We start from the raw sequence: 23,075 nt of genomic DNA on the forward strand, positions 1-23,075 counted from the left end.
GGGTGTTACACAGCTTGAGGGGATTTCTACCATTACCAGTTGTTCAGATTGGAAATTAAGTCTAGCATGGATGTCCCAGAGGGATTTAATAACTGAACTGAGGGAGCAAGTCCTCAGCAAGCATGTCACAGATAGATAGATCAGCTCAAAGTTTTGACTAAAGTGTCCAATCAGGATGATGTACAATGACTACAATTGGATGGTCATTCCCCAACCACCACATTCAGAACTATACACCACTGAACACTTCTGAATTTGGGCTAAGACTTAAACCACAGAAGTGCTTGTTTGCTACTTATGCTATTTACTGTATCTACCACTGGACTGCTGTGAAGTTCAAGTGCCTGAGAATAAGATTTGCTTGATGGCAGTGAGGCAGCCTGACTCACCTGCTCTGGGTTGGGTTTTCAGAGATGTTTCAGGCTCTGTAGCCTTACTGTACTAGCAAGCAGTACAGTCTCTTGAAGATGGTATTTCTGTGTCTCAAAGGTAGTTTAGATAGCTAATAGCTCTCATTTCCATGCAGGGTAATCAACTTCTGTTGAGAGCAGTCTCCAAGAGTAGTGAGTATAAGGCAGAAATTCTCCTCCTGTGGGTGAGAATTATTCAATCTGTGGCGTTGGTGGAGTAAGGACTAATGCCACCTGGCTTTGGTGCAGAGTACCATAGGATTGGAGGGTCACTGGCTTCTAAAAGATTATAGCTATAACTGTAACTGACAAATCCCTTCTTGTTGTTCAAGTATTTGAAGTGAGAAGCCTGAAGCAATGAAAAATATTGCCAGTAATAGCTAGTGAATTCCATTCATTTCTGCATTCCCTTGACAGTTCCCTCTTAAAGGACACTGACACTTTGGCATGACGTAGCTGCATTGTTGAAGAGAATATGACATGGTCAAAGTCTTAAAAACATATTTCAGTGTTTTCCTAGAAGTACTATCATTGCTGGTAGTTTACAATCTCCAAGGCTAGATCAGGTAATGTAAATAAATTAAGATGTCATTTTGGTGGTTGATGACACTTCTATCCTGGAAGTTGTCCACTAATCCATTTGCTAATCACTGGAAGACAGCAGGGAACATTGCACAAGCCAGATGATGTTTCTCTGTAATTGAATTGGCCAAGATGTGTCTGGGAAACTAAGTTGCATGGTTTGCCTTTCCTGATCGAGATGATGGCAAGAGCTTTATGAAGAATTTGAGCTCTACAGATGTTAAGGATAAGCAGATATTGATAATGGTTTCCAATGATGTTTGAGACTTGACAATTCTGACAAAAATTGGGTTTGCTTTTCTTCCCTTTTCACAAAGATTACTTGGAATCATCATTCCCACCTGGCATTTGTCAAGCAAGGCAAGGGCCAGAGCTGAGAGATTTGACTGGTAAAGAAACAGCAAGCCCTTTTGAGAGTCACATATTTAGGTGGAAACTTTCATCATAGAAGTCAAATTCTGGAGAGTGATCTGGGTTAGAGGTACATACTAAGGAGTCATCCACATATGAAAGTCTGAAAAGCCTTTGGATCATTTGGTGAGAATATCAATAATAATAAGGGACAAGGCCATGATAGGAGGGAGCATGTGTCCTACTGTGTAATTAAGAACAGAGGGCTTCTGGTTAGTGGATGACAAAATTGACTATGTCATGTGACTTCATGGCCCACCACTGGTCTTTTCAGCCCAACTATTGTATCTGAGGCTACCCCAGTAAGGATCCTCTCACAGTGATGCTCCTGGTTAACAGGATCGGAGACAGGTAGGAACGTTCTAATCAAGTTGTAGGGGGAGTGGGGGAGCACCCAGAGACTAACTGCCTACATTTTCAGGGATGATATTAAAAATACTTAACCACCAGTACAGCATGATCACTGAGCAATAAGAACAGACATCAGCCATAATGTTGGAGTAGGATCTCAGAGACCTCTTGTTTGTCATAGGTAGCCTTTGCTGGATCATGAAGCTTTCCAGGAGATCCCAGGGGAGGGAGGTATTCAAACAGCTTGGGGCTATAGCAATTCAGTTTACCAAACAATAAGAAAGGGATCAATATTTTTACAACCGATGTGGCCATACTGATACATGTCAGCTAAATACCAGCTCCAGACAGTTCTACTTAATTCTCCTTTCCTGGCTGGGAACCCATGTCTAGACTATTTGTGACTCTGATCCCTTTTTCACTGTATATGAGTGAAGCTGGAAACCTTTCCAAATTCAGTCACTCCACCACCATGTGCCCTTGGGGAAAGTACTGTTACGTTAAAGCACTTTGTAATATTGGCTGTCAGGCCATCAAAGATGAGCATCATACCAAGACGGAGATTTTTTTCTCTCTTATTATGCTTGGGAGTCTGCTGAAGCACCAGCAGCATCAGCATGCTTCAGGCACTGTAACAATGGTGTAGTGCAAACAATGGTATATGACCAAGCAGAATGCACACCAGACCTTTACAGGAACGGGAACAGGTACGGGCTCCCCATCATGCACCACATTTGGAACATCGCTGTGAAATCTTGCACGGCCCAAGTGTCAGACTTGGGGAAAGGAACCCAGACTCTTAGACTGTGGGGCTTTTTATACTTCATGATCAGGGAAACAGCAGGTTAGAGGCCAGGTACAAAGGCAATGTGTATTAGCCTATATTACCCCCAAATTAGAGCCTGAAATGGGGGCTTAAATCAGGGTAGATTATAGGAAATAAATCTAAGGAACAGAAGTGGGGGGCAGGAAAAGTGAATAGAAAAGGAGCAAACATCAATCCAAGGATGTGCTGCTGAGCTTTCATTAAGATCCATTTTGTAAGGACTCTGAGGAATCCCATAGAATACACTTCAGAATTGTCAGCCCAAGGGAAGGAAGAGGGCAGTGTGTATCCCCTGACTCCCCCTCCTGGATTGGTCAAAGGTTGCTCCCTCACTCTCCAGATTTGTTCTTGCATTGGAATGACCGGATGGGTTCCATCAGAAGTCTAACACAGCAGTGGTAGAGAAGTCCCAGGGTAAAAATAAGAGCCATGTGGTGCATCTGAAGCAAAGCACAGTTACATCTTTGTGAAGCTGGTTAGTGCAACAACAGCTAGAGTGAAAAATACAGTCTGGGAGGAAGTGAGGTAGAAGTGTCTGATAAACAGAGTGACTCATGGAACCTTGGCCCCAGCTCTATCCTCAGTGTTTGAGGTAGAGAGGGAATGCCACTCCTCCACTGACTTGACCAGGAAACTGGGGTCCAAGCCTTGTAGTTGTGGCTATGCAAGGGCAAGCTAGCAGCAAGAATTTCTATATCATTCATATTTGGGGAAGTGGCACCTCCTCTCTTGGCATGACTGAGAGACTGAGTTCAAGTCTTGCAACTGCCCATGTCACTGCTCTCAGAAAACGATAGCAACAGGGGCGCCTGGGTGGCTCAGTCGGTGAAGCGGCCGACTTCAGCTCAGGTCACAATCTCTCGGTCCGTGAGTTCAAGCCCCATGTCGGGCTCTGGGCTGATGGCTCAGAGCCTGGAGCATGCTTCCGATTCTGTGTCTCCCTCTCTCTCTGCCCCTCCCCCGTTCATGCTCTCTCTCTGTCTCAAAAATAAATAAACTTAAAAAAAAAAATTAAAAAAAAAAAAAAGAAAACGATAGCAACAGCAATAGAGAAGGAGAATACCAAACTCTGGTCATATTATCTAGTTTTCTGTAGGGGATTTTAATTTCTTGATCTGAATAATTCTTGGATTCTTCAATGTATTACATAAGGTTTGTAGGATGAGAGGAAAGGAAAAACATATTTTTGTGATAGAAAAATGTGGGAGTGACTTTTAGTTCACACACACACACACACACACACACACACAAAAGACCTTGTTTAATACTACAACTGGAAGTGAATTGGGTTTGTTTGTTTTTTGGTTTTGTTTGTTTTTTATGCCTCTGCTTATTCCCTGCCCTTTTATCTGTAATGCCCTCCTCCTGCCACTTTACCTCCTCACCCTTCCCCATTCTTCCCCAGGTCATTGTTTCCCCCTTCTCAAGACTTGATTCAGACACAGCCTCCTCTGTCCTATGCACACTGTTATCATTTTGTATTGAAATTACTGATTTCATCTCTGTCTCCTGTATTAGCCCTTAAGCTCCTCCTCAAGAGCACAGAAAAATATCTTTTTTGTTTTTAAATTCTCAGCACCTTATAGCGTGCTTGCAGAGAGTAAACTTTCAATACTTGTGGAAATTAAGTGGTTAATAACAATAGAATGTGAAAGAAAAGGTACTGAAGGAGACTCTTGGGCTTCTAGTTTGAGGAACTGATAGATAAATAGAATGATTAACCATGACAGAGAATGAAAAGAAAAGCAGATTGGGGGGAGATCAAGGATGAATTTAGTTTGGGAGTGCTTCTGTGACGTTCAGATAAAGATAAGTACTAGGCATTGAAAAAGAATTGAGTTCAGGAGCAAAAAGCAGGGCAGGAGATAAGATTAAATTAGCATAGTATAGAGGTTAAAACAATGGAATCTTGTGTTTCCCCTCCCTGTCCTCCAAATTCAGTTATATCCAATTTTTCTATTAAATCCTTTTTCATTTTCTACATTATTATGACTTTGTACATATCTGATTTGTATAACATGCTGTGATCACACTTCCTCTAATAACTTTTTATTTTTTGTGACATGCACAACTGTGTCATTAAAACAAATTAGTTCAGTTTTCCGATTCAGCCCCAAACTTTTGAACAGCAATATCGAACTCCTCTCAGTACAGCGAAATATCAGGTAGCGCAGCAATTCCATTTTTTCCCTTAGCGATGTCTCAGTCCACACCTTCCTTCATTCTCCTATGTTCGCGTGAACTGACTGGTATCTTTTCCAGGCAATTTCTCTTCCGGTTCTCCAAAATCCTTTCTCCCTTTCTCGACCCTCGCAGCCCTGCCCGCCCGCCCTCCCGCCTTTCCTCCTCCCCTCCCCCTTTCCGCTCCCAGTCCCGGTCTTTCACCTGAGAGGTTTTCCTCATCTGTGTGGAAACACTTGCAATTTGTTCTCATTTAGAAGTGGGGCAGGAACAGGGCTTGCTGACTGCTACCACTGCACTGTAGTGATCGGGAAGAAACCCTGCCCCTTCACTGGGCAGCCTCTCCCAAATGTTGTATCAGTAGGTCTTTTCTCTTTGATCCGTCGGTTTCCCGCAGACTCCCGCCTGGAAGGAGGGCGAGACTGGGGCCAGAGGAGGGGGAGGGGCTGAAGATGTCCCCCTTTCAGCGCGCAGACTCACTTTGCCGGGTTTTCAGCTCAGCCTCTCCTCCCGGCTTTCAGCGGTGCTGCTCAAACCTTTTAGAGAGGAGGGGAAGACGAACTGGGAGTTTCACTGCACCAACTCAGACTTCGAACCAATCTTTTTTTTTTTTCTTTTTTCTTTTTTCTGCTGCTGCTGCTGCTGCTTCTGTTTCTGCTCGGGGGGGGGGGGGTCTCCCCCTCCCCTCCTCCTCCCCCGTTCTCCCCCTCCCCCCCGTAAATCTGACATGAAGATCTGTTAGAGATTCTACAGGCTTCCAATTTCTAAGCCTTCCTGACTTTCTGTGGGGAGAACTGACTTGCTGCCTGTTGGCTACAAAGTTTTAGGCGTGTCAACAATACTCTGGCTTATGTTTAGATTTTTTTTTAAGCTGTCAGAAATACTTTAATTTCTTTATAATTTCTTAAATTTTGCAAAAAGGAGGTGAATCATAGTGGCCATTTAAAAATCAAAGTGAGGGGTGCCTGGGTGGCTGAGTTGGTTAAGTGTCTGACTCTTGATTTTGGCTCCAGTCATGATCTCGCAGTTCGTGACTTCCAGCTCCGCATTGGGCTCCGCACTTTCGGATCTTCTGTCTCCCTCTGCCTCTCTCTCTGTCCCTCCCTGCGCGGGCTCGCTCTCTCTCTCTCTCTTTGAAAAATAAATATTTTTAAAAAATAAAAATAAAAATCTAAGTGTATTCTGCTTTTTTTGGAGGGTTTTTTTTAATAGATTTGAGGAAGGAAAAAGAAAAAGGCAAATTGATGTCTCATTTACACGTCTAAAGCATGTATGTTACAAACGCCACATTTTCTGTGAAGTCATTTTGTGATTCTAAGCAGTTTTCTCAAGCTTAGATTAAGGGTAACATTCTAAGTGTAATTGTCTTTAAGAAGACAACTTGGCAGCAAGGAAGTCCTTAATTTCATCATAAATGGGAAGAAAATGTAACAGGAAATTTGTCGTTTATAATAGAGAAAAATTGAGTTTTAATTCTTATTTATTTCATCACGATTAGTTAGCAGGAAAGTTCTTATTGTATATGTTTAGCTTCTGTTATCAGCAAAAACAAGAAATGTGTAATAATATAAGGCTTGGAAAAGCAAATTATACTTTTGGCCAAGTGAGAAACTGATGCCCTGTTTAAAGGGAAATCACATTTTCTTGTTCTTCATTAGTTAACCCTGATTAAATACGGGACTTAGGTTGTTTCCATGGTATGGTGTTTCTTTCCTCCAAAGACAACGGAAATCTATTCTAATTCTACAAGCTTCCATCTTTCTTTACTCTGCTTAGTTAGCACTCATCAACCTGCTTTTCATCTTTAATAATTTTTTTGGCATCTCATCATCACTTTGTCACTTTAGTAGGATTTCAAGATAAAACCCAGTGTTCAATACACTCTATTTATCCAGAAGCCACATATGATGTTTTCACTATCCAAAATTTTTCTTTTTTACTGTTAAGGTTTGGTTGATATTACAAAGGATCCGGACTTTAATGGAATCTATGATGAAGACATGAATGAAGATCCAACATATGATCCCAACAGCCCTGAAGAAAAAGCTGTTTTTATGAAATATGCTGAAAACATTATGCTAAAATTGACATTCAGTACCATACAAGTTCAACAGTGTGAAAATGTTTTTATATTTGAAACAGCCTATTGGCTTACTAATGCTATAAAATGTAATCAGGATTATCTTGATATTTGTACCTATCAGAGACTACAGCAAAGATTATATCTTCAGAAAAAGGTTATTCAAAAACACTTTGAGAAGAAAACAGACCTCAGAAAAGGGATCGGATACCTAAAGTTAATATGTTTTCTGACTCCATTTCTACTGAGTTTGAAAAAGAAGATGAAAGTTCCATATTTAGATAGTCTGCTTCCACTTTTTTCAGGTAAAAGTATCACCACAGATCAAATATAAAATAATTATATGTGTATTTAATTTATATTTAAATTTATATTTAAATTCAATTTTGTCTGTAGTATTTGAGTCCACTCATGTAACCTAGCTGTAGCCTGTTAGAAAGAAAAAACAAAATTTAATGTCTCCTAAGTAGTTAAAAATATTTGGTATATGTACTTAGTACTTGGTATACATTTATACTAATTATAAGGGCTATTGGAAGACTTTAAACATGTTCTGAGAAAAATAGGGAAATAGGCCATGTTCATGATGGAACAACACTGTGAATGTATCATATCTGATTCAAATTACTCTATCAATTCAATGTACTTCTTTTCAAAATCCCTATTGTGTTTTTCACGAAAGTTTAGAAATTGATTCTGTAATTAATATGGAGCAGTACAGGATCATGAATGGTCTTACATTTCTGAAAAGGAGCTGAAAACATATTTTAAAACTTTACTAATGTGTCAGCACTATTATACACAAATAAACCAATGTAAGAGAAGAAAGCTGAAATAGGACCATACTTAGATGGAATTTGACAGGACTGCAGGGCATACTGTTCTTCCCACCCAGATTTACACACAATTTATATATTTTCATTGGTGCCCAAACGTGTAGGTTTATTATGGCAGGAGAATTATGGGAGGATGTCAGCCATATCTGTAATATTTTATTACTTAGATTATTGGAAGCAAATATGACTGTTAATATTTAAATCTAGGAGGTGGTATTAGGGTGTTATATTATTCCTTGTACTTTTCTGTACCTTTTACCTTTCTGAAAATGCATTATATACTTTTCATTAATGAAACCATATTCTGCTAACAAGTCAAAATATTGAACAAATCTAATCCTTACTGGACTTTTAGAAAATTATTTTTTTTTAATAAATGTTATATGTGGATTTTATTACTTTCCAAAAAAGTGAGCTGGTTTGATTTTTTTTTTTTTTTTTTTTTTGTCAGTGAGAGATACCCACCTATTTCTCATTAGTGTCTCTTTTTGCCTAAACCAGCTCAGGTTAAGTTTTTATTTATTTAGCCAAAGATTCTCTGAGGCAGAGTTTTAAATCTTTTCTGACAATTGGAGGTAAGATACTAGTCTTAAGCTCACACATAGAATAATGTTTTAACTAGTCTCTTGAAATGTCTGTACAATGAAACTACAGAAAATGCCCAAAATGTATGATATATTTTCATGTTTAAAATATATACTAAGACTATGATTTTATAGACTGTAACTGCCAAGATTTTCAGTTAATATGGAGTTTTCTTCAGTTGGTTTATGTAAATGAGAATCCAGATCTCCAAAATATGATTGTTTATATGCTGTTTTCACTTTTTAAATAAAAGTTTCTTTTTATTTTGGAGATGACAAGGTCAAGACAGAGCGAGAACTGCCTCCATTTATTTATGGGCGAGATTTTAAATGCCAGCATTTTCACTACAAAGAGGATCAATATTTTCATGTTCATGGAGGAATTGAATTTGATATCAGCACACCTTCAGTTGAGAATGCTTTGGAAGACTTTAAGGTTTAAATTATTATTGTTCCTGAAATGGTTTGTCATTTCCCAGCACTTTTATCTCATTCTCCATCCACAAAGGGTCTCTTGCTGGCACAGGCACTAGGCAGCTCTCCAAATGATTATCTTCCTAACTCACTAGTTTTTTCATACATTATGTAACACACATGAATTAAGTCCAACTACCCTAAGGTAGTATGTGAGGTGTCAGAGATAAAATGACAGATAAGCTAGGTACAGCTATCTTCATAGAATTTATAGATCTCAAATGGACTATATTTGCCCTAAAATTGTTGATCAAAGAATACAGTAGAAATCCCTCAACATTCACTATACACTTTCCTTGAAGAAATCTTCCATTTTCCTTGAAGATTAGTATTAGAACAGAGATCCTCTAGAGTTTAAGAACAATAATTTCATCTAGAATTTAATATAAACATTATACATTTGAATTGTCATTGCTTTTCTACCTTCTTTATATTTTCTTTTGTATTTTTTCCTCCCTCCTGAAGTAGGAACTGGATACATGCAAATATTATTAGGGTTTTATGGGATATTATATTAAAAATTTATCATTTGCATGTACAAAATTTCATCTAAAATAAGCCATAATTGATGGGGCACCTGGGTGGCTCAGTCAGTTGAGCACCTGACCCTTGATTTTTGGCTCAGGACATAATCCCAGGGTCGTGGGATAGAGCTCATGTCAGGCCCCATGCTGGGTGTGGGGTCTGCTTAAGGTTCTCTCTCTCTGTCTCTCTCTCTCTCTCTCTCTCTCTCTCCCCCCCCCACCCCATCCCCAACTTGTGCATCCATGCATTCTCTCTATGTATCAAATTAAAAAGAAAAAGCTATAATTGTTTAGACTTATTTAAAGATATGTTTTTAATAATATAACTCATATTTTAGAATAATTTAGAAAAAATACGGGATTGTGCTGCTAATACATTTGTAGAAGATTTAGGATACAAAGAACATTACTCAATACCAGTCATGGAACTTAACGGAAAAAGGTAAGGAACTTTTCAGTAATTATTCACAGTAGTGACAACCTGTTGAAAGTTACGAGAAAACAAGGAAAGTGTCAAAATGTAAAGGCTAACTTAATACCTCAGCATGGAGATCCTAGCACAATAACGCCTGTGACTGAAATAGAGAGTCAACAAAATAAATAATATATTTATTACTTCATGCACTTTGGTACATTCTGTGTAATAATCTTTAGAGATAGTGATTAGTTCTTATAATTAACATCTTTATTAAATGGGAATGGAGGTGAGGATCAAATCCTATGAGCCTACTGAAAAACAGTGGACTCAGCAAATACCCCTGTAGTTCCATAACAGATATGATTTAAAATCCTCTTCCTCTGCTGGGTCTTGTTACGCCTGCCAATTTTTGAAGCGGTGTGTTTTTCTTAGTTTTGCTAGGATCTTTATGTCTTGTGTTCTTGGGTTTCCATGTCTTGGTTACTGAAGTTTATGGAAAGTAGAGTAGGGGCATTACTATTAGGAGGTAGAGACTTGAGATTTAAAAGCATGTAGGAGAGGTTTTTTTGTTTTCTGTTTTTTTAACGCATGGAAGTGGTTTAGAGACCAGGACCAAGTCTGGAACTCTGGAGAATAGCAGCTTTTAAATAGGGAGATGCAGAAGAGAGAACAAAGGAGTTGAGAAGGAATGATATAAGGAGGAGGACCAAGAAAGTACGATAGCATGGAAGCCAAATGGGGAGGAATTTTTAAATATGGAAATAGATTAAAAGCATCAAATTCAACAGAGAAAAAGGCCAAGTCAACTTAAGACTGAAGACAGCACTCTAAATTCGGCAGTGACTTGGGAAGAGGATTAGTTCTGGCTTTAGGCTATGTTTAGTGAGCTGAAGGGTGAAGTTGGGGAGAGTTCATGTGATGTGAAGAAGACAAAGATTACACATTTCTCCAAGATGCATGGTCGTGAGGAAAATAAGAGAAAGGAGGCAAAGGGAGAATCAGGATAAACAATGAAAGGTGGGTCTTTTCATTGAATACTGTCTGGATGCACACATAGTACTAGAGATGAAGTCAAAGACCATGTGGCTAATGACTTCCATGATTTTGGAGGGAATTAAGTAGTAGACCTCATGCCTCTAGAATGGACAGTTGGTGTGGATCTCGCTCGAGAAGGAATCCCTCATTCAGGGATCCAGCAACTGCTGACACATTCCATGTACAACACCTGCCAAAGTAAATAGTATTTCAGAAGCACCTCTGAATAACACTTTATCCCCCCAGGCTCCAGTGACTAGCTGGACACTAATGATCCTGAGGATGCAGGGAGGCAGCTGAGATAAAAGCTGTACTTGGTGAGAGGTTGTTATAGGTAAAGGAGTATGGTTGGCATAAGCCCACTGTCATTGAACAGTAAGAGATCCAGTCAAATTGTTTCAATGGGATACTATAGTAGAATGGTTCTCTAGTTTCTGACTAATGCACAACATTGGTCATCAATGTTGGTGAATTGCAGATAGATGGATTTGAATTTGCAGACTTGCAAAGACAGCATGAGCTTGTTTCCCAGACCCAGGCAGCATGGAGTAAAAGTAAAACCCACAAGTGGACTAATAATCAGTGTTTTCTTGGTTCCTGTAACAATTACTAGAGAACCTTCAGTTCCATAATATCCACCCCTACATAGTTATTTTAGGAATCTCATATGCCAATGGATCAGCTCTCAGGTACTGTGAGATATCTTCAGTTTTCCTCTTTCCTGTCTGAGCAATCTGTAATGATCCACTCCTGGGCCCCTGGAGCTCAACAGACCCTATGAAGGCAACTCAACATTAATGCCATTGTTGTCTCTGACATCATTTCTACTGGTTGTGGATCTGGGGTCACTTCTGGAGCTGGCTTCTCCCGATGCCTGCTATATACCTTGTATCAACTGTGAGGCATGTTGAAGCCAACCCAGTGAAGTAAGTATTTCTTTCCCAATTTTATTGGTTTCAAGGAAGTGCTACCTTGAACTCCTAATAATTTGATGCAAAAGCAGCTCTTTTAGTCATTTTGCTAACAGTTCTTTTCTGTGATGTAGGGATCATTTGGTGAATGATTGAAAACATGCCATGTTAAAATCTCCCCTCTTTGATTTTAGGGGCATTGTTAGTGGACTGAGGTCTTGAGTCTTGATGTTCTCTTTCCTCAGAATGGTTTATCTCCTAGGAAACCCCTGGTCCATTATGAAAATAGGGTCAGTTCCACTGGCCCTCCAGGCATGCCTGAAAACATCTAAATCCTAGATTCATTTTGGTTCAGGTTGGGCCCTCCTACCATACCAGAATCAAAAAGTAGGGGCCACAGTCAGATACCCAGGATTTGGCCATTCCATTAAAGTACAAGAACTCATGAATTATTAAGGTGACAATGACTGGAGCAAAAAGATTAATTTATATCAGTACCAAAATGTCCTATTTTGGGGACAGTATACCAGCATCATGATGTTGCTGTGATTATTAGGAGGCAGGTCAGAAATCAACTTAATGTGACAATGGTGTATCAGGGAAATGTGGTCCTAGAAGCTCCTCAAAAACTGGGTGCAGATTCCCAGGTAGAAGAATCTGAAGGGAGCTGTTATAGTTCCTGCTATAACTAGAGCTAGGGAGCTAGAAGCTCCTCAAAATCTGCAGATTCCCAGGTAGAAGAATCTGAAGGGAGCTGTTTTAAAAGTGAGGCCCCCTTATAGTTCCTGCTAATATCTACACATAGGTTTTGAGTAAGAGCAGTGATATGTCCCTATGCAGTACTTGAATGAATTCTCCCTCAAAGCACTGGCCATCTGGGCTTTCTATGCTTCCATAGAAAGGGGGCCAGTGCAGATAGTGTATCCAATCTTGGGGGGAAGGGGTCACAAAAGTCTGTGGCCAAAGACTTTCTCAGGGTATAGCCACCTTCACCACCTCTTGCTTCTCCAGTTTCTAGGGTAGGATAGCCCCCTGCTGGTTCTGGAAGCTTGATTTGTATTGGATAAGTAAACTGAATTTCTAGAAGAAATCAACCCACATTCCTTTGGTATTTGTTAAATTTATACATCTGTTTCATTGCCTGAGCAGTGATCTAAGAGTACATCACTAAGTACCAGAGCCCCCAAAGGTAGTCAGCAGCTTCTGACCCCATAGCAAGTTACCACAGCCAGAGGCAGCTCCCTGGAGAAGTACATGAAAAGATAGAGGTTGCTGGCACTGGGGCTCTATGATGTGGAGCTGGGCCACTGAGAGACCAAAGGACATCCTTAGTGTGATCTCCTGGGCCTGTATCCATGGAGGCAGTCTTATGAGACTTGGGGTATCTGTTTGTGGTGTCCACTCTTAGCAGCATGTGTGACACCAAGGGAAGGTGAGCTGTTTTCTTCTAGGTATTTAGTTTAGTCATCCAATGTGAATCAAGCATCCGGGTCTGATTCAGACAGCCCCTTAAGGTCCTAGAGCCTATCATTGCTGTGATGTGAAAGCCTTCAAATCTGAGTAAGATTCAGAATACCTGCTCCTCGATTTTAGAAGCAAGTCCCTAGTGATGAAGTTGGCACCTGTACAAGTTGAGGCCCATGGACAGTGACAAGTTCCACCACCTGGACTGGCGCTGTCTCTGCAAGGTGTGGGTAAAGATGGCCTTTAGTTTATATTTTTATGGTCTAGTTTCTCTTGGGGCGAGAAGATGGTAGACAGGAAGAATGACAACCTCAAATAAATGCAAACAGGTCCTCAAACATGCCTTCATCCATGCAGAAGTCTATATTATTCAGAAAACTGAAGTGGAAGTAAAGGTCAAGGAAGAGAGGATATTAGCCTCTGACCAGTTCATAACATAGCATTTCCCTAAGACTTTCTTTTTCAATCAATACAATTTAAACTACATTTTTGTACTTAATTATTATAGAAAAATAAAGTTTAGCTAGCATAGAAAAAAAGTAGCAAATTACTTCAAAGTCAGAAAGATTGATCTTTTTTCTTTATTTTTTTTTTATAGCTACTATGTGGTCTGTTTTGAACTTGAAACTTTCTATCATCAACTATATAAGACAAAGTGGTGGGGAGCCATAAATGAAATCGTGAATAATCTGAAACCAAAAAGACTTCCACTAACAGATGCTCAATTACATGAGCAATTTAAGAAAAAATTTGGCTTCAAAAAAGCTATGAAATGCAAGGTATTTCAGTAATCATTACATAATTTAGTATAGGAGGCTATTATAGATAATATGTTATTATAGGTAAGTATATGTCTCAAATTTTTATTTTAGGGATAACTATTGGGTTAAATGAAGTTTTCAATATGAAATAAAAATTCCACATTTTAGCAGCTTAGAAGCCATACAATTCTGGATAATAAATTTCTGGTAGGGTTCCAAAACAATCTGTTAATGAACTGGATTGTGACCAATCTTAATAAAGGTTAGTATTTATTGAGTGCTTATTTTATATGCCAGGCGCTTTATAAATCCTTTTAACAAACTTTTTCAAGGTACTAGTACTACTGTTGTCATTCTGGTTTTACAAATGAGAAATTTGAGGTGCAGCCAGTTAAGGATCTTTCCCAAATTACACAGCTAGTAAATGGCAGAGTCTGGCTTCAGTCCTGGGAACCTAACCTGAGGAACAAAACCTGGCATTCTGAATCAAATCTCTGTATCTGTTTCAACAAACCTTGATGCACAGCTTCTGGAACTGATAAATGAAGTGGTGAGCTCACCAGTTTCAAAGGACACACTGGCATTTATTTACCATTTATTTGTTTCAATGTCCATAAATTTAAGAATTGAATAAACTGTTCATTTAATTTTAAAATATTAAGTGGTCAGAATGTTTCAAAGAAGAGTGTAATATTTTTACCTCTCTATTCTGAGAACTAGAACAAAGAAGACAAATTGTATTTCTATAGCTATGTAATTTTAGTTTCTACATTTCTAAATTAGATTGTTCTTAAATCAGAAAAGGAACCCAGGGATCTTCATTTGCTTAAGTATTTCAGGAAGCAAATTTTCCCGTTTTAAGCATCTACAAAGAAGGAGCTATAATTTCTCCCTAAAAAGTGGGGGGTGGGTAACTTCCCAAAAATATTTTTTAAACTTCTCAATGTTTCTTAATAGTTCTGACAACTTTAATCATTGCCCAGTGAGACACTTTCAAATGGAAAGTGAAAATTCTACTATGACTGAGCACCAATCATGTAATTATATCAATACATACTTATTAATTATATATTAGTATTATATTTATTATAAATATATTAATATATGTTTATCATCCTTTTTTTCCTTAAGCCAAAATTTAGGTGTATTTTAAAGAAACTTATTCTGGTGCTCTTAATCCTTTTAGAGCATCCCATTTGGTATGAAGTCTGCTGTTGAAAGAGGATTATCTGCTGTTTTCCATACATTTAGCCGTAAAACCTCAAGCTTGACCATCAATATTTCAGATGAGGCAGGCTATGCCATTTTCCATCATGCTGCTTTACACAACAGAGTTTCTATTATATGTCAACTGTGCAATGCTAGCTTCAACATCAACCAAAGACGCTTTGTTATGTCTAGCCAAGGTACCATAAAGTTTAAAACATCTAAACTGTTTTTCTTTTACCTGCTCCTACTCAGAGTTAAGAAGACATGTTGATTATAGAGCAAGATAAAAATTTGGTATTGTATCTAGAGCATAGTTGAGGTTTGTGTTTCCCTTATTTCAGAGAGGCTCTTTTCTAAGTATCACTTACTGCTCTCTCATATAGTATTATTTATTTCTTTATTGTGTCTCCCTCACTTGAACATAAGCTCTGTAAAAGGCAATGATTTGCTTTACTTTGTTTGCTATGGTATTTGAACGCCTAGAAGAAAGCCTGGCATTGTAGGTGCTCAGGAAGTAGTTGTTGGATGAATGCATGATTGGATGAACACAAGGTAGCATTTGATAATCACTGGCATAATTAAAACACAGTGGTGCACTATAGAAATTCACAGAAAAGGTAGATAAGTAGAGATCCCAGCAGAAGATCCTTTTTTATCCCAGAGTTCTCAAGCAGGGAATAACTTCTTCACAATATATAAACTTAAAAAGCCACTTTTTCCTGATTCTTAGATAGGAATATATATATATATATTCCTATTCACTGGAATACATTTAACCAGTATAAAAATAATAATGTTGAAAATGAAAGCAGAAGTTCTCTATAACTGAAAAGGGAAATACAGATTAAATATCAGGAATGGCCGATAAGAAAATTGTGATTTTATATTTTATCTTATATTTTATATCTTATATTGTATCTTATAATATTTTATATCTTAAAAAGCTGTGTTATATTTTCACACACCAAAACATGTTCTGCTTTAATCCTATTGGCTACTAATAAATTATGTACTCTTATCAGTATAATTAATATGTTTTCATATTAAGATGCTTCTATTACTTGATTAAAATAGCACAAATTCAGTTAAATTTAAATATAACAAGTAGCTTATTGTTTAAAGATACATAATATTTTAAGCCTTTCTTGGTGTGAAATAAATCTTTGGTAAATTAAAGTCTCTCATTCATCCTGTGACTGCTTGGATTTCCATATGCTAAGAATTGGATAGATTTTGACATACGGAAAATGTATAACTCTACTGGCAACATCCACATATGATGACTTACCCAACACAAAACTGCACCAACTGTCAGTTTTGACCAGACTCTAGAGACGCAGCATTCCAGGTCTGCTCTGCCATGATGCCGGCTGTGTGCACCAAGCCCAGATGGCTTGACCAACACCTCCACTCAATCCTGTCGTTGATACCTAAATATAGCAATTTTATTCTTATTCATATGAATCTATTTTGACTAATCTAGGGAACTCATATATGTTAGTAATCGTACTTCTGTGTGTATTCCCCTTTAAAACAGAGTCATCAAAAATGGATGTGAAAAAAGAAAGAAATGGTAAGATATAAATAAAATATTTGGTGCATTTGAGAAGGATATTGCATGTATTAAAACTCTTCTATAGTATATAATCTCCAAAATGTTCTGTTACATGAAAATGTCACATAATGATATTTTCTATATATTTTGAAGTCTAAATTTTTTCTACCCATGGTGGTTTATTCATATTCCTCTTAAGTCTTGTTTTTTTTTCTTTTTTCTTTTTTTTACTGTGGAATTTACAGTTACCTCTACTTATTTTTTAAAAAAAATCAATCCCCAAAGTAGTTTTTATGCAAAAAAAAAAAAAAAAAAAAAAAAAAGGCAGTTAATATTATTTAGCTATGCTGCCACCTAGTGACAGTAACAATTTATGAGGACTGAGGAATGAGGCATTCTTGACTGAGGTGAGAGATTTTACCTAGGTAGTTTTTGTTAAATGTTTACTTAGTGTGGGGGGGGGGGGGGGGGGTTCTGGTGCTGAGAGAGAGGGAGAGAGAAAGGATCCTAAGCAGGCTTCTCGCTTTCAGCACAGAGCTGGACACAGGGCTCCATCTCACAAACAGATCATGACTGGAGCAGAAATCAAGAGTCAGACACTTAACTGACAGAGTCACTCAACTCAGGTGCCCTTGACCTAAGTATTGAATATGGAAAATCAGAAAAATTTTTAAAGGCTGTACCTTCCATATCTATATCTAAAAGACTATATACTTTCATACTCTATATAGGATAATTCAAGGAGGGTTTTTTTTTCTTTCAGGTTTTAGGCATGTTTAATAGATCAACGACAACCAACTTCAGCTTGATTTATCCCCAGAATATTCAGCTAGCAACACAATGAACCTGACATGAAAGTGGTGAATCCTAGCATGATTTAGCCATTCTTCCATGTCAAGAGTTTAACATCTTTTTTAAAATTCCAGTATACTTAATGTACAGTGTTATATTAGTTTCAGGTGTACAATACAGTGATTCTACAGTTCTATACATTACTCAGTGCTCATCATGATAAGTGTACTCTTTAGTCTCCATCACCTATTTCACCCATTCCCCACCCCCCACATCCCCTCTGGTAACCACCAGTTTGTTCTGAATATATGAGTCTATCTTTTGTCTCTTTTTTCCTTTGTTTTGTTTCTTAAATTCCACGTATGAGAGAAGTCATATGGTATTTGTGTTTCTCCGATCTACTAATTTCACTTTGCATTGTATCCTCTAAATCCATCCATGTTGTTGCAAATGGCAAGATTTCATTCCTTTTTCTGGCTGAATAGTATTCCATTGTGTATACAGTAAAACCTTGGTTTGCAAACATAATTCATTTTGGAACCATGCTCGTAATCCAAAGCAATTGTATATAAAAGCAAATTTCCCCGTAAGAAATAATGGAAACTCAGATGATTTTTCCACAACCCAAAAATATTCATACAAAAATGATTACAATACTGTAATATAATACAAAATAATAAAGAAAATATAAAATTAACCTGCACTTAGTTTGAAAACCATCGTGGCTGGTGTAAGCGAGATAAGAGAGAGGAAAGTTATTGTGTAGGACAACTTTTACCATCACTAATGGAATCACTGCTATCTATTGACTCAATGAAATCTTTTTCTTTCCATGCAACTTTAACAAGGAACCTATCCAATGACACTTGATTTTGCCTCCTTTGAGAATTTTGTGGAAATGTGACGTTACATTGTTGTTAAACAGATTCATCGCTGGTACTCTTACAGCCTTATTCAGGTGGTGTTTTTCTACATAATTTTGCACTGTTTCCAACACTTTACACATCTCCCTAATCTCATTTGAAGTGAGGGATTCCTCTGCCTTTTTCTCTTCCTCTTCACATGAGATGCAGGCGTAGACTTCTTATAAAATCTTACAATTTTGGCCGCTCACATACCTCATTTGTACTTTTCGATGATTTCCTTCTTTTTTTTTAAATTTTTTTTAATGTTTATTTATTTTTGAGACAGAGAGAGACAGAGCATGAACAGGGGAGGGGCAGAGAGAGAGGGAGACACAGAATCTGAAACAGGCTCCAGGCTCTGAGCTGTCAGCACAGAGCCCGACGCGGAGCTCGAACTCACGGACCATGAGATCATGACCTGAGCCGAAGTCGGACGCTCAACCAACCAAGCCACCCAGGCGCCCCGCGATGATTTCCTTCTTCCACCACAATCATCTTCTTCTTACCGCCTTTCTTTTCAACATTTTTCTGCACGGGGACCATTGTATATGCTTACACAGATGTTGAATATAGTACAGTATTAATAAACTTGTCATATACTGTATTTAATGTAACTGGCAATAAGGCAGCAGAGGAAAGAGTCTATATCTGCAGGTAGGCTGACCTAGAATGAAGCAAAGTATCCATAAGCTTACTATTGGATGGAAAAGCAAAGGACTGTCCATAGGTGCTTTGAAGTGACAAAAAAATACACTGGTGCCAGTTGTGGGCACCTTCCAACGTTCTGAAAAATCACTGATTTCTGCCAAACACTGCAGCCTGAGACTGAACATCCGAGCATGGGAGATGATCACCCACAATCCCACAGAGGGAGAGAGAGAGAGAACGAGACAGAACCATTGGCTTAGTTGTGATCATGTGATATTTGACATCACATACTACTGGTATTGCAACACATCACTTGTTTATCAAATTAAAATTTACTAGAAATGTTTGCTTGTCTTGTGGAACACTCACGGAACAAGTTACTCCCAATCCAAGGTTTTACTGTATATGCATACCACATATTCTTTACCCATTCATCTATCAGTGGAGACTTGGGCTGCTTCCATATTTTGGCTATTGTATATAATGCTGCAATAAACATAGGGATGCATGCATACTTTTGAATTAGTGTTTTTGAATTCTTTGGGTAAATACCCTGTAGTGTGATAACTGTATTATATGGTAATTCTATTTTTAATTTTTTGAGGAATGTCCATTGTGGTTTTCATTTGCATTTCCCTCATAATTACTGATGTTGAGCATCTTTTCATGTGTCTTTTGGCCGTCTGTATGTCTTCTTTGGAGAAATATCTGTTCATGTCTTCTGCCCATTTTTAGATTGGATTATTTGTTTTCTTGGTATTAAGTTGTATATGTTCTTTATATATTCTGTATATTAACCCCTAGATGAGGGTTTTCAACCAGACAATAGTTTCTTCAGACAACGTAAGCCCCTCCAGAACTTCCCTAATTCTAGTATGTCTTAGGCCAGTGTTTCTCATCCTCAGCACTGTTGACATTGTGAGCTGGATAATTCTTTGTTGTTGTGGGCTTTCCTGTGCACTACCAAATGTTTTGTAGTATCCCTGACTTCTCTACCCACTAAATGCAGCAACCTCCACCCCAGGTCTTACAAACAAAAATGTCATCAGACATTGCAGATGTTGTGGGGAGGGCACTTCATCCTACTATTCTGGGATAAACTTTCAAGTACAAAGGAATCATCCAGGGATCTTGTTAAAATGAAGATTCTGTTTTAGCAGCCTGGGTGGGTGCCAAGATTCAGCATTTCTATTAAACACAATTTCAAGTAGTAAGAGGGGGATATAGGATAGTACTCCTGCCCCTGGATTGTGCTGAAATGTTTTTTGGAGGGAGGTGGAGAGGAGAAGGAGAGGGTGAGTGGGGAGACTTCTGTGTGTGTGTGTGTGTTTAAAAAAACAAAAAAAAAATGTTGAGGTCATTTTGATTTTTTTAAGTTTATTTATTTATTTTGAGAGAGAGAGCGAGAGAACAAGCAGGGGAGGGGCAGAGGGAAAGGGAGATAGAGAATCCAAGCAGGCTCTACACCCTCAGCACAGAGCCCCATGTGGGGCTCAAACCCACAAACCATGAGATCATGACCTGAGCTGAAACCAAGAGTCAGATATTTAACCAACTGCACCACCCAGGTGTCCCTTGGTGTTTCTCTTGCTGAGAGCAACCAACAGCCTTTCATTGACTGAAATAAACCAACATATTCTATAGTCCTATGATTAGGTCTCAGTCTTTTGTGAGAGCCTGTGCTCCTGGACTGTGAACTTCACATGTCTTTGTTAGTCCTCTCCCTGACCTTAGCTGTGTCAGGATGGATGAAGAGTGGCTAGAGTTGGGTATTTCCCTTCCCCTAGGTAGGTCAGGCTCTGATAAAACCCAGCAGGTTAGGCTCTGGTATAACAGTTTCTCCTGAGGCCAAGCCTTGTTAAGGAAAATGGAATGCTCTGCTATATCTCAAAATGGTTCCTTTTTCCCTCCCCCTGCTAGAAGCATGAGGGGATTTTTCTCCAATATCCATTGTGAGATCCTGGTCAAACTCCAGGAGTTAAAACTCACTAAAGCATGGGGGCCTCCTGGGACTGGGGCCCCCAGAGTTTTAAACTCTCAGACTTATCACAATGAGCTGCCAGCAATTCGTCAATTATAGTTCGGATTTCCCTACTGTTACTGAAACCCAAGTTCAGCTGCCTGCTGCTCGAAAAGCCAATACTTGAGGGGCACCTGGGTGGCTCATTCGGTTAAGCATCTGACTCTTGGTTTTGGCTGTGTCATGATTTTAGGGCTTGTGAGTTCCAGCCACACATCGGGCTCCATGCTGACAGTATGGAGCCTGCTTGGGATTCTCTCTCTCTCTCTCTCTCTCTCTCTCTCTCTCTCTCTCTCTCTCTCTCTCTCAAAATAAGTAAATAAGCTTAAAGGAAAAAAAAAAAGCCAATACTCAGAGACAGTTTTGATTGAAAAGGAATCTGAGCTTTATTCAGGAGGCCTGCCACTAAGAAAGCAGACTCTTGTCCCCAAGGCCAACTCTGAGGTTTCTGCCTCACCCAGGGATTTTTTTTTTAAGGAGTCTATGGCAGTTAATCAGTAAATCAACTACAATTGTCCATAAAAGTTCTTAATTACACACAGACACAATGGTGTCAGTGACAGATGTTATCTCAGTGCTTGAAGGTTGTGCAGGGTAGTTGTGCAAAGGGGTCTGGTTCCTTACTGCTCAGGGGTTGTACAGGAGGGTCTGATTTCTGTTTTGTGATGTACAGAAGCCTCTGTTTTTTCTAAGAAAGAATGCATGATCTATAGATTACGAAGAAATGGCAATCACTCACATGGGCTAAGTAAGGGTGATTGCTAAAGCTTAAAGACTACTTGGTTGGCTGGAGGGGCCCAGGGGGCTTTACTACTCACTGGTTCTTGTGGAAGTTTCTTTTCAGTAAATTTTGATTCTCTGTATCAGCCTGTCCATATCTTCATTTTTGGAGGCAGCGTTTTTGCCCTGAGACCTCACTTCTCTATCGGATCTAAGAAGCGTTGTTGATTTTTCAGTTCGTTTAAACTTTTTACTTGCTCTTAGGACATAGTGATGATTTATGCGCCTTCCATGCCTGACCAGAAACTGGAAGACTAAGCAGTGACCTTAGGTAGATAGATCAGAGCAAATACTGTAGATTACCAAAGGCTGTGATGTAAAGCTTACATGAATAAGGCAGGCCAGAGGTCTTTGGAAGTGTCTGAGTTGGAAGAAAACCAGTGCTTCACTGAGGAATTACCATTTAGGCTGAGAACTAGGAGTTAGCTGGACCCTGGTCAGAAAAGCATGTGGGAGAAGGAAGCTCTCAGACAGCAGGAATAGCCCAAGGTGACTGGATCATTCATCATCCAAATAAGGGAGACTTGAAAATGGAAGAGGCACTGTTAATCATTATGCTCAGGCAACAGGCATAGATGAGTACTTTCCTGGGCAAGCTGGGTCGTGTGGCTGATTACCCCACATTTGAAGAGAAGAAGCAGGCCCAGATGAAGAGAACAAGTTGCGTATGTCATGGGTGTTTTGGGGTGAGGGAGGTAGCTGTTGGTTCAGGTGAATTGGAACCAGTGGATCCTTTTCCTGTATTCATGATCGATGACGTTTTGAAACGTCTGAAGCGTTTTAAGCAAGGAGGTAAAAAGATCAGATTTATATTTTGAAATAATGGATTGGCGAAGGGCAAGAACAAGGTGGGGTACCAGTTGGGCGGCTTGGAGTGGGGAGGTGGTGGCAATAAAGATAAGTTCTAGAGATATTTAGTCTTGGCAATGGACTGGTTATGGAGATGAAATGAGAAGGAGACACTAAGGAGTCTTTCAGGTGTCTGGTTTGTAGAACTGGCTGGATAGTGATATCCTTCACTGATTTAGGCAGCAGTGAAAGAGGACCAGGTTTGGAGGGGAGTTCAATTCAGAACATGTTAAGTTTGATGTGGTGTGTGGAGACACCTCGTAAGAGGTTAGAGATAAAGATGTGGAACTTGGAGAAGAAACAAATCTAGAGACATAATCCTGGGAGTCACCGACTTATAGGTGGTAAATGAAGTCACTGCGAAGATAAAAAGGCCAGAGACAGAGCCCTAAGGCTCATGTAGGCATCGGGATAATGAGAACGTCCCAAAGGAGACTCTAAAGGAGTAGCCAGAGAGGTAGGAGAAAAA

The 23,075-nt window shown here is 39.0% G+C and overlaps 1 protein-coding gene across 8 annotated transcripts in view; it reads left to right on the forward strand.

Moving 5' to 3' along the window:
- Nucleotides 1-23,075, forward strand: part of ANKAR (ankyrin and armadillo repeat containing) — a 72,213-nt gene that overhangs the window by 5,587 nt on the left and 43,551 nt on the right. For 6 of the 8 annotated variants that reach the window (XM_042994894.1, XM_042994895.1, XM_042994897.1 and 3 more), the window contains 6 exons: nt 6,709-7,146; nt 8,534-8,697; nt 9,598-9,701; nt 13,686-13,866; nt 15,035-15,254; nt 16,595-16,630. In XM_042994894.1, coding sequence (XP_042850828.1) covers nt 6,709-7,146; nt 8,534-8,697; nt 9,598-9,701; nt 13,686-13,866; nt 15,035-15,254; nt 16,595-16,630 — 1,143 coding nt within the window. Of the gene's footprint in view, nt 1-907; nt 977-6,708; nt 7,147-8,533; nt 8,698-9,597; nt 9,702-13,685; nt 13,867-15,034; nt 15,255-16,594; nt 16,631-23,075 lie in introns of those variants that run through there. The other 2 variants (XM_042994901.1, XM_042994900.1) reach the window with 2 other exon arrangements.

This window comes from Panthera tigris, chromosome C1 (genome assembly GCF_018350195.1).
Source record: "Panthera tigris isolate Pti1 chromosome C1, P.tigris_Pti1_mat1.1, whole genome shotgun sequence".
Taxonomy (NCBI): Eukaryota; Metazoa; Chordata; class Mammalia; order Carnivora; family Felidae; genus Panthera; species Panthera tigris.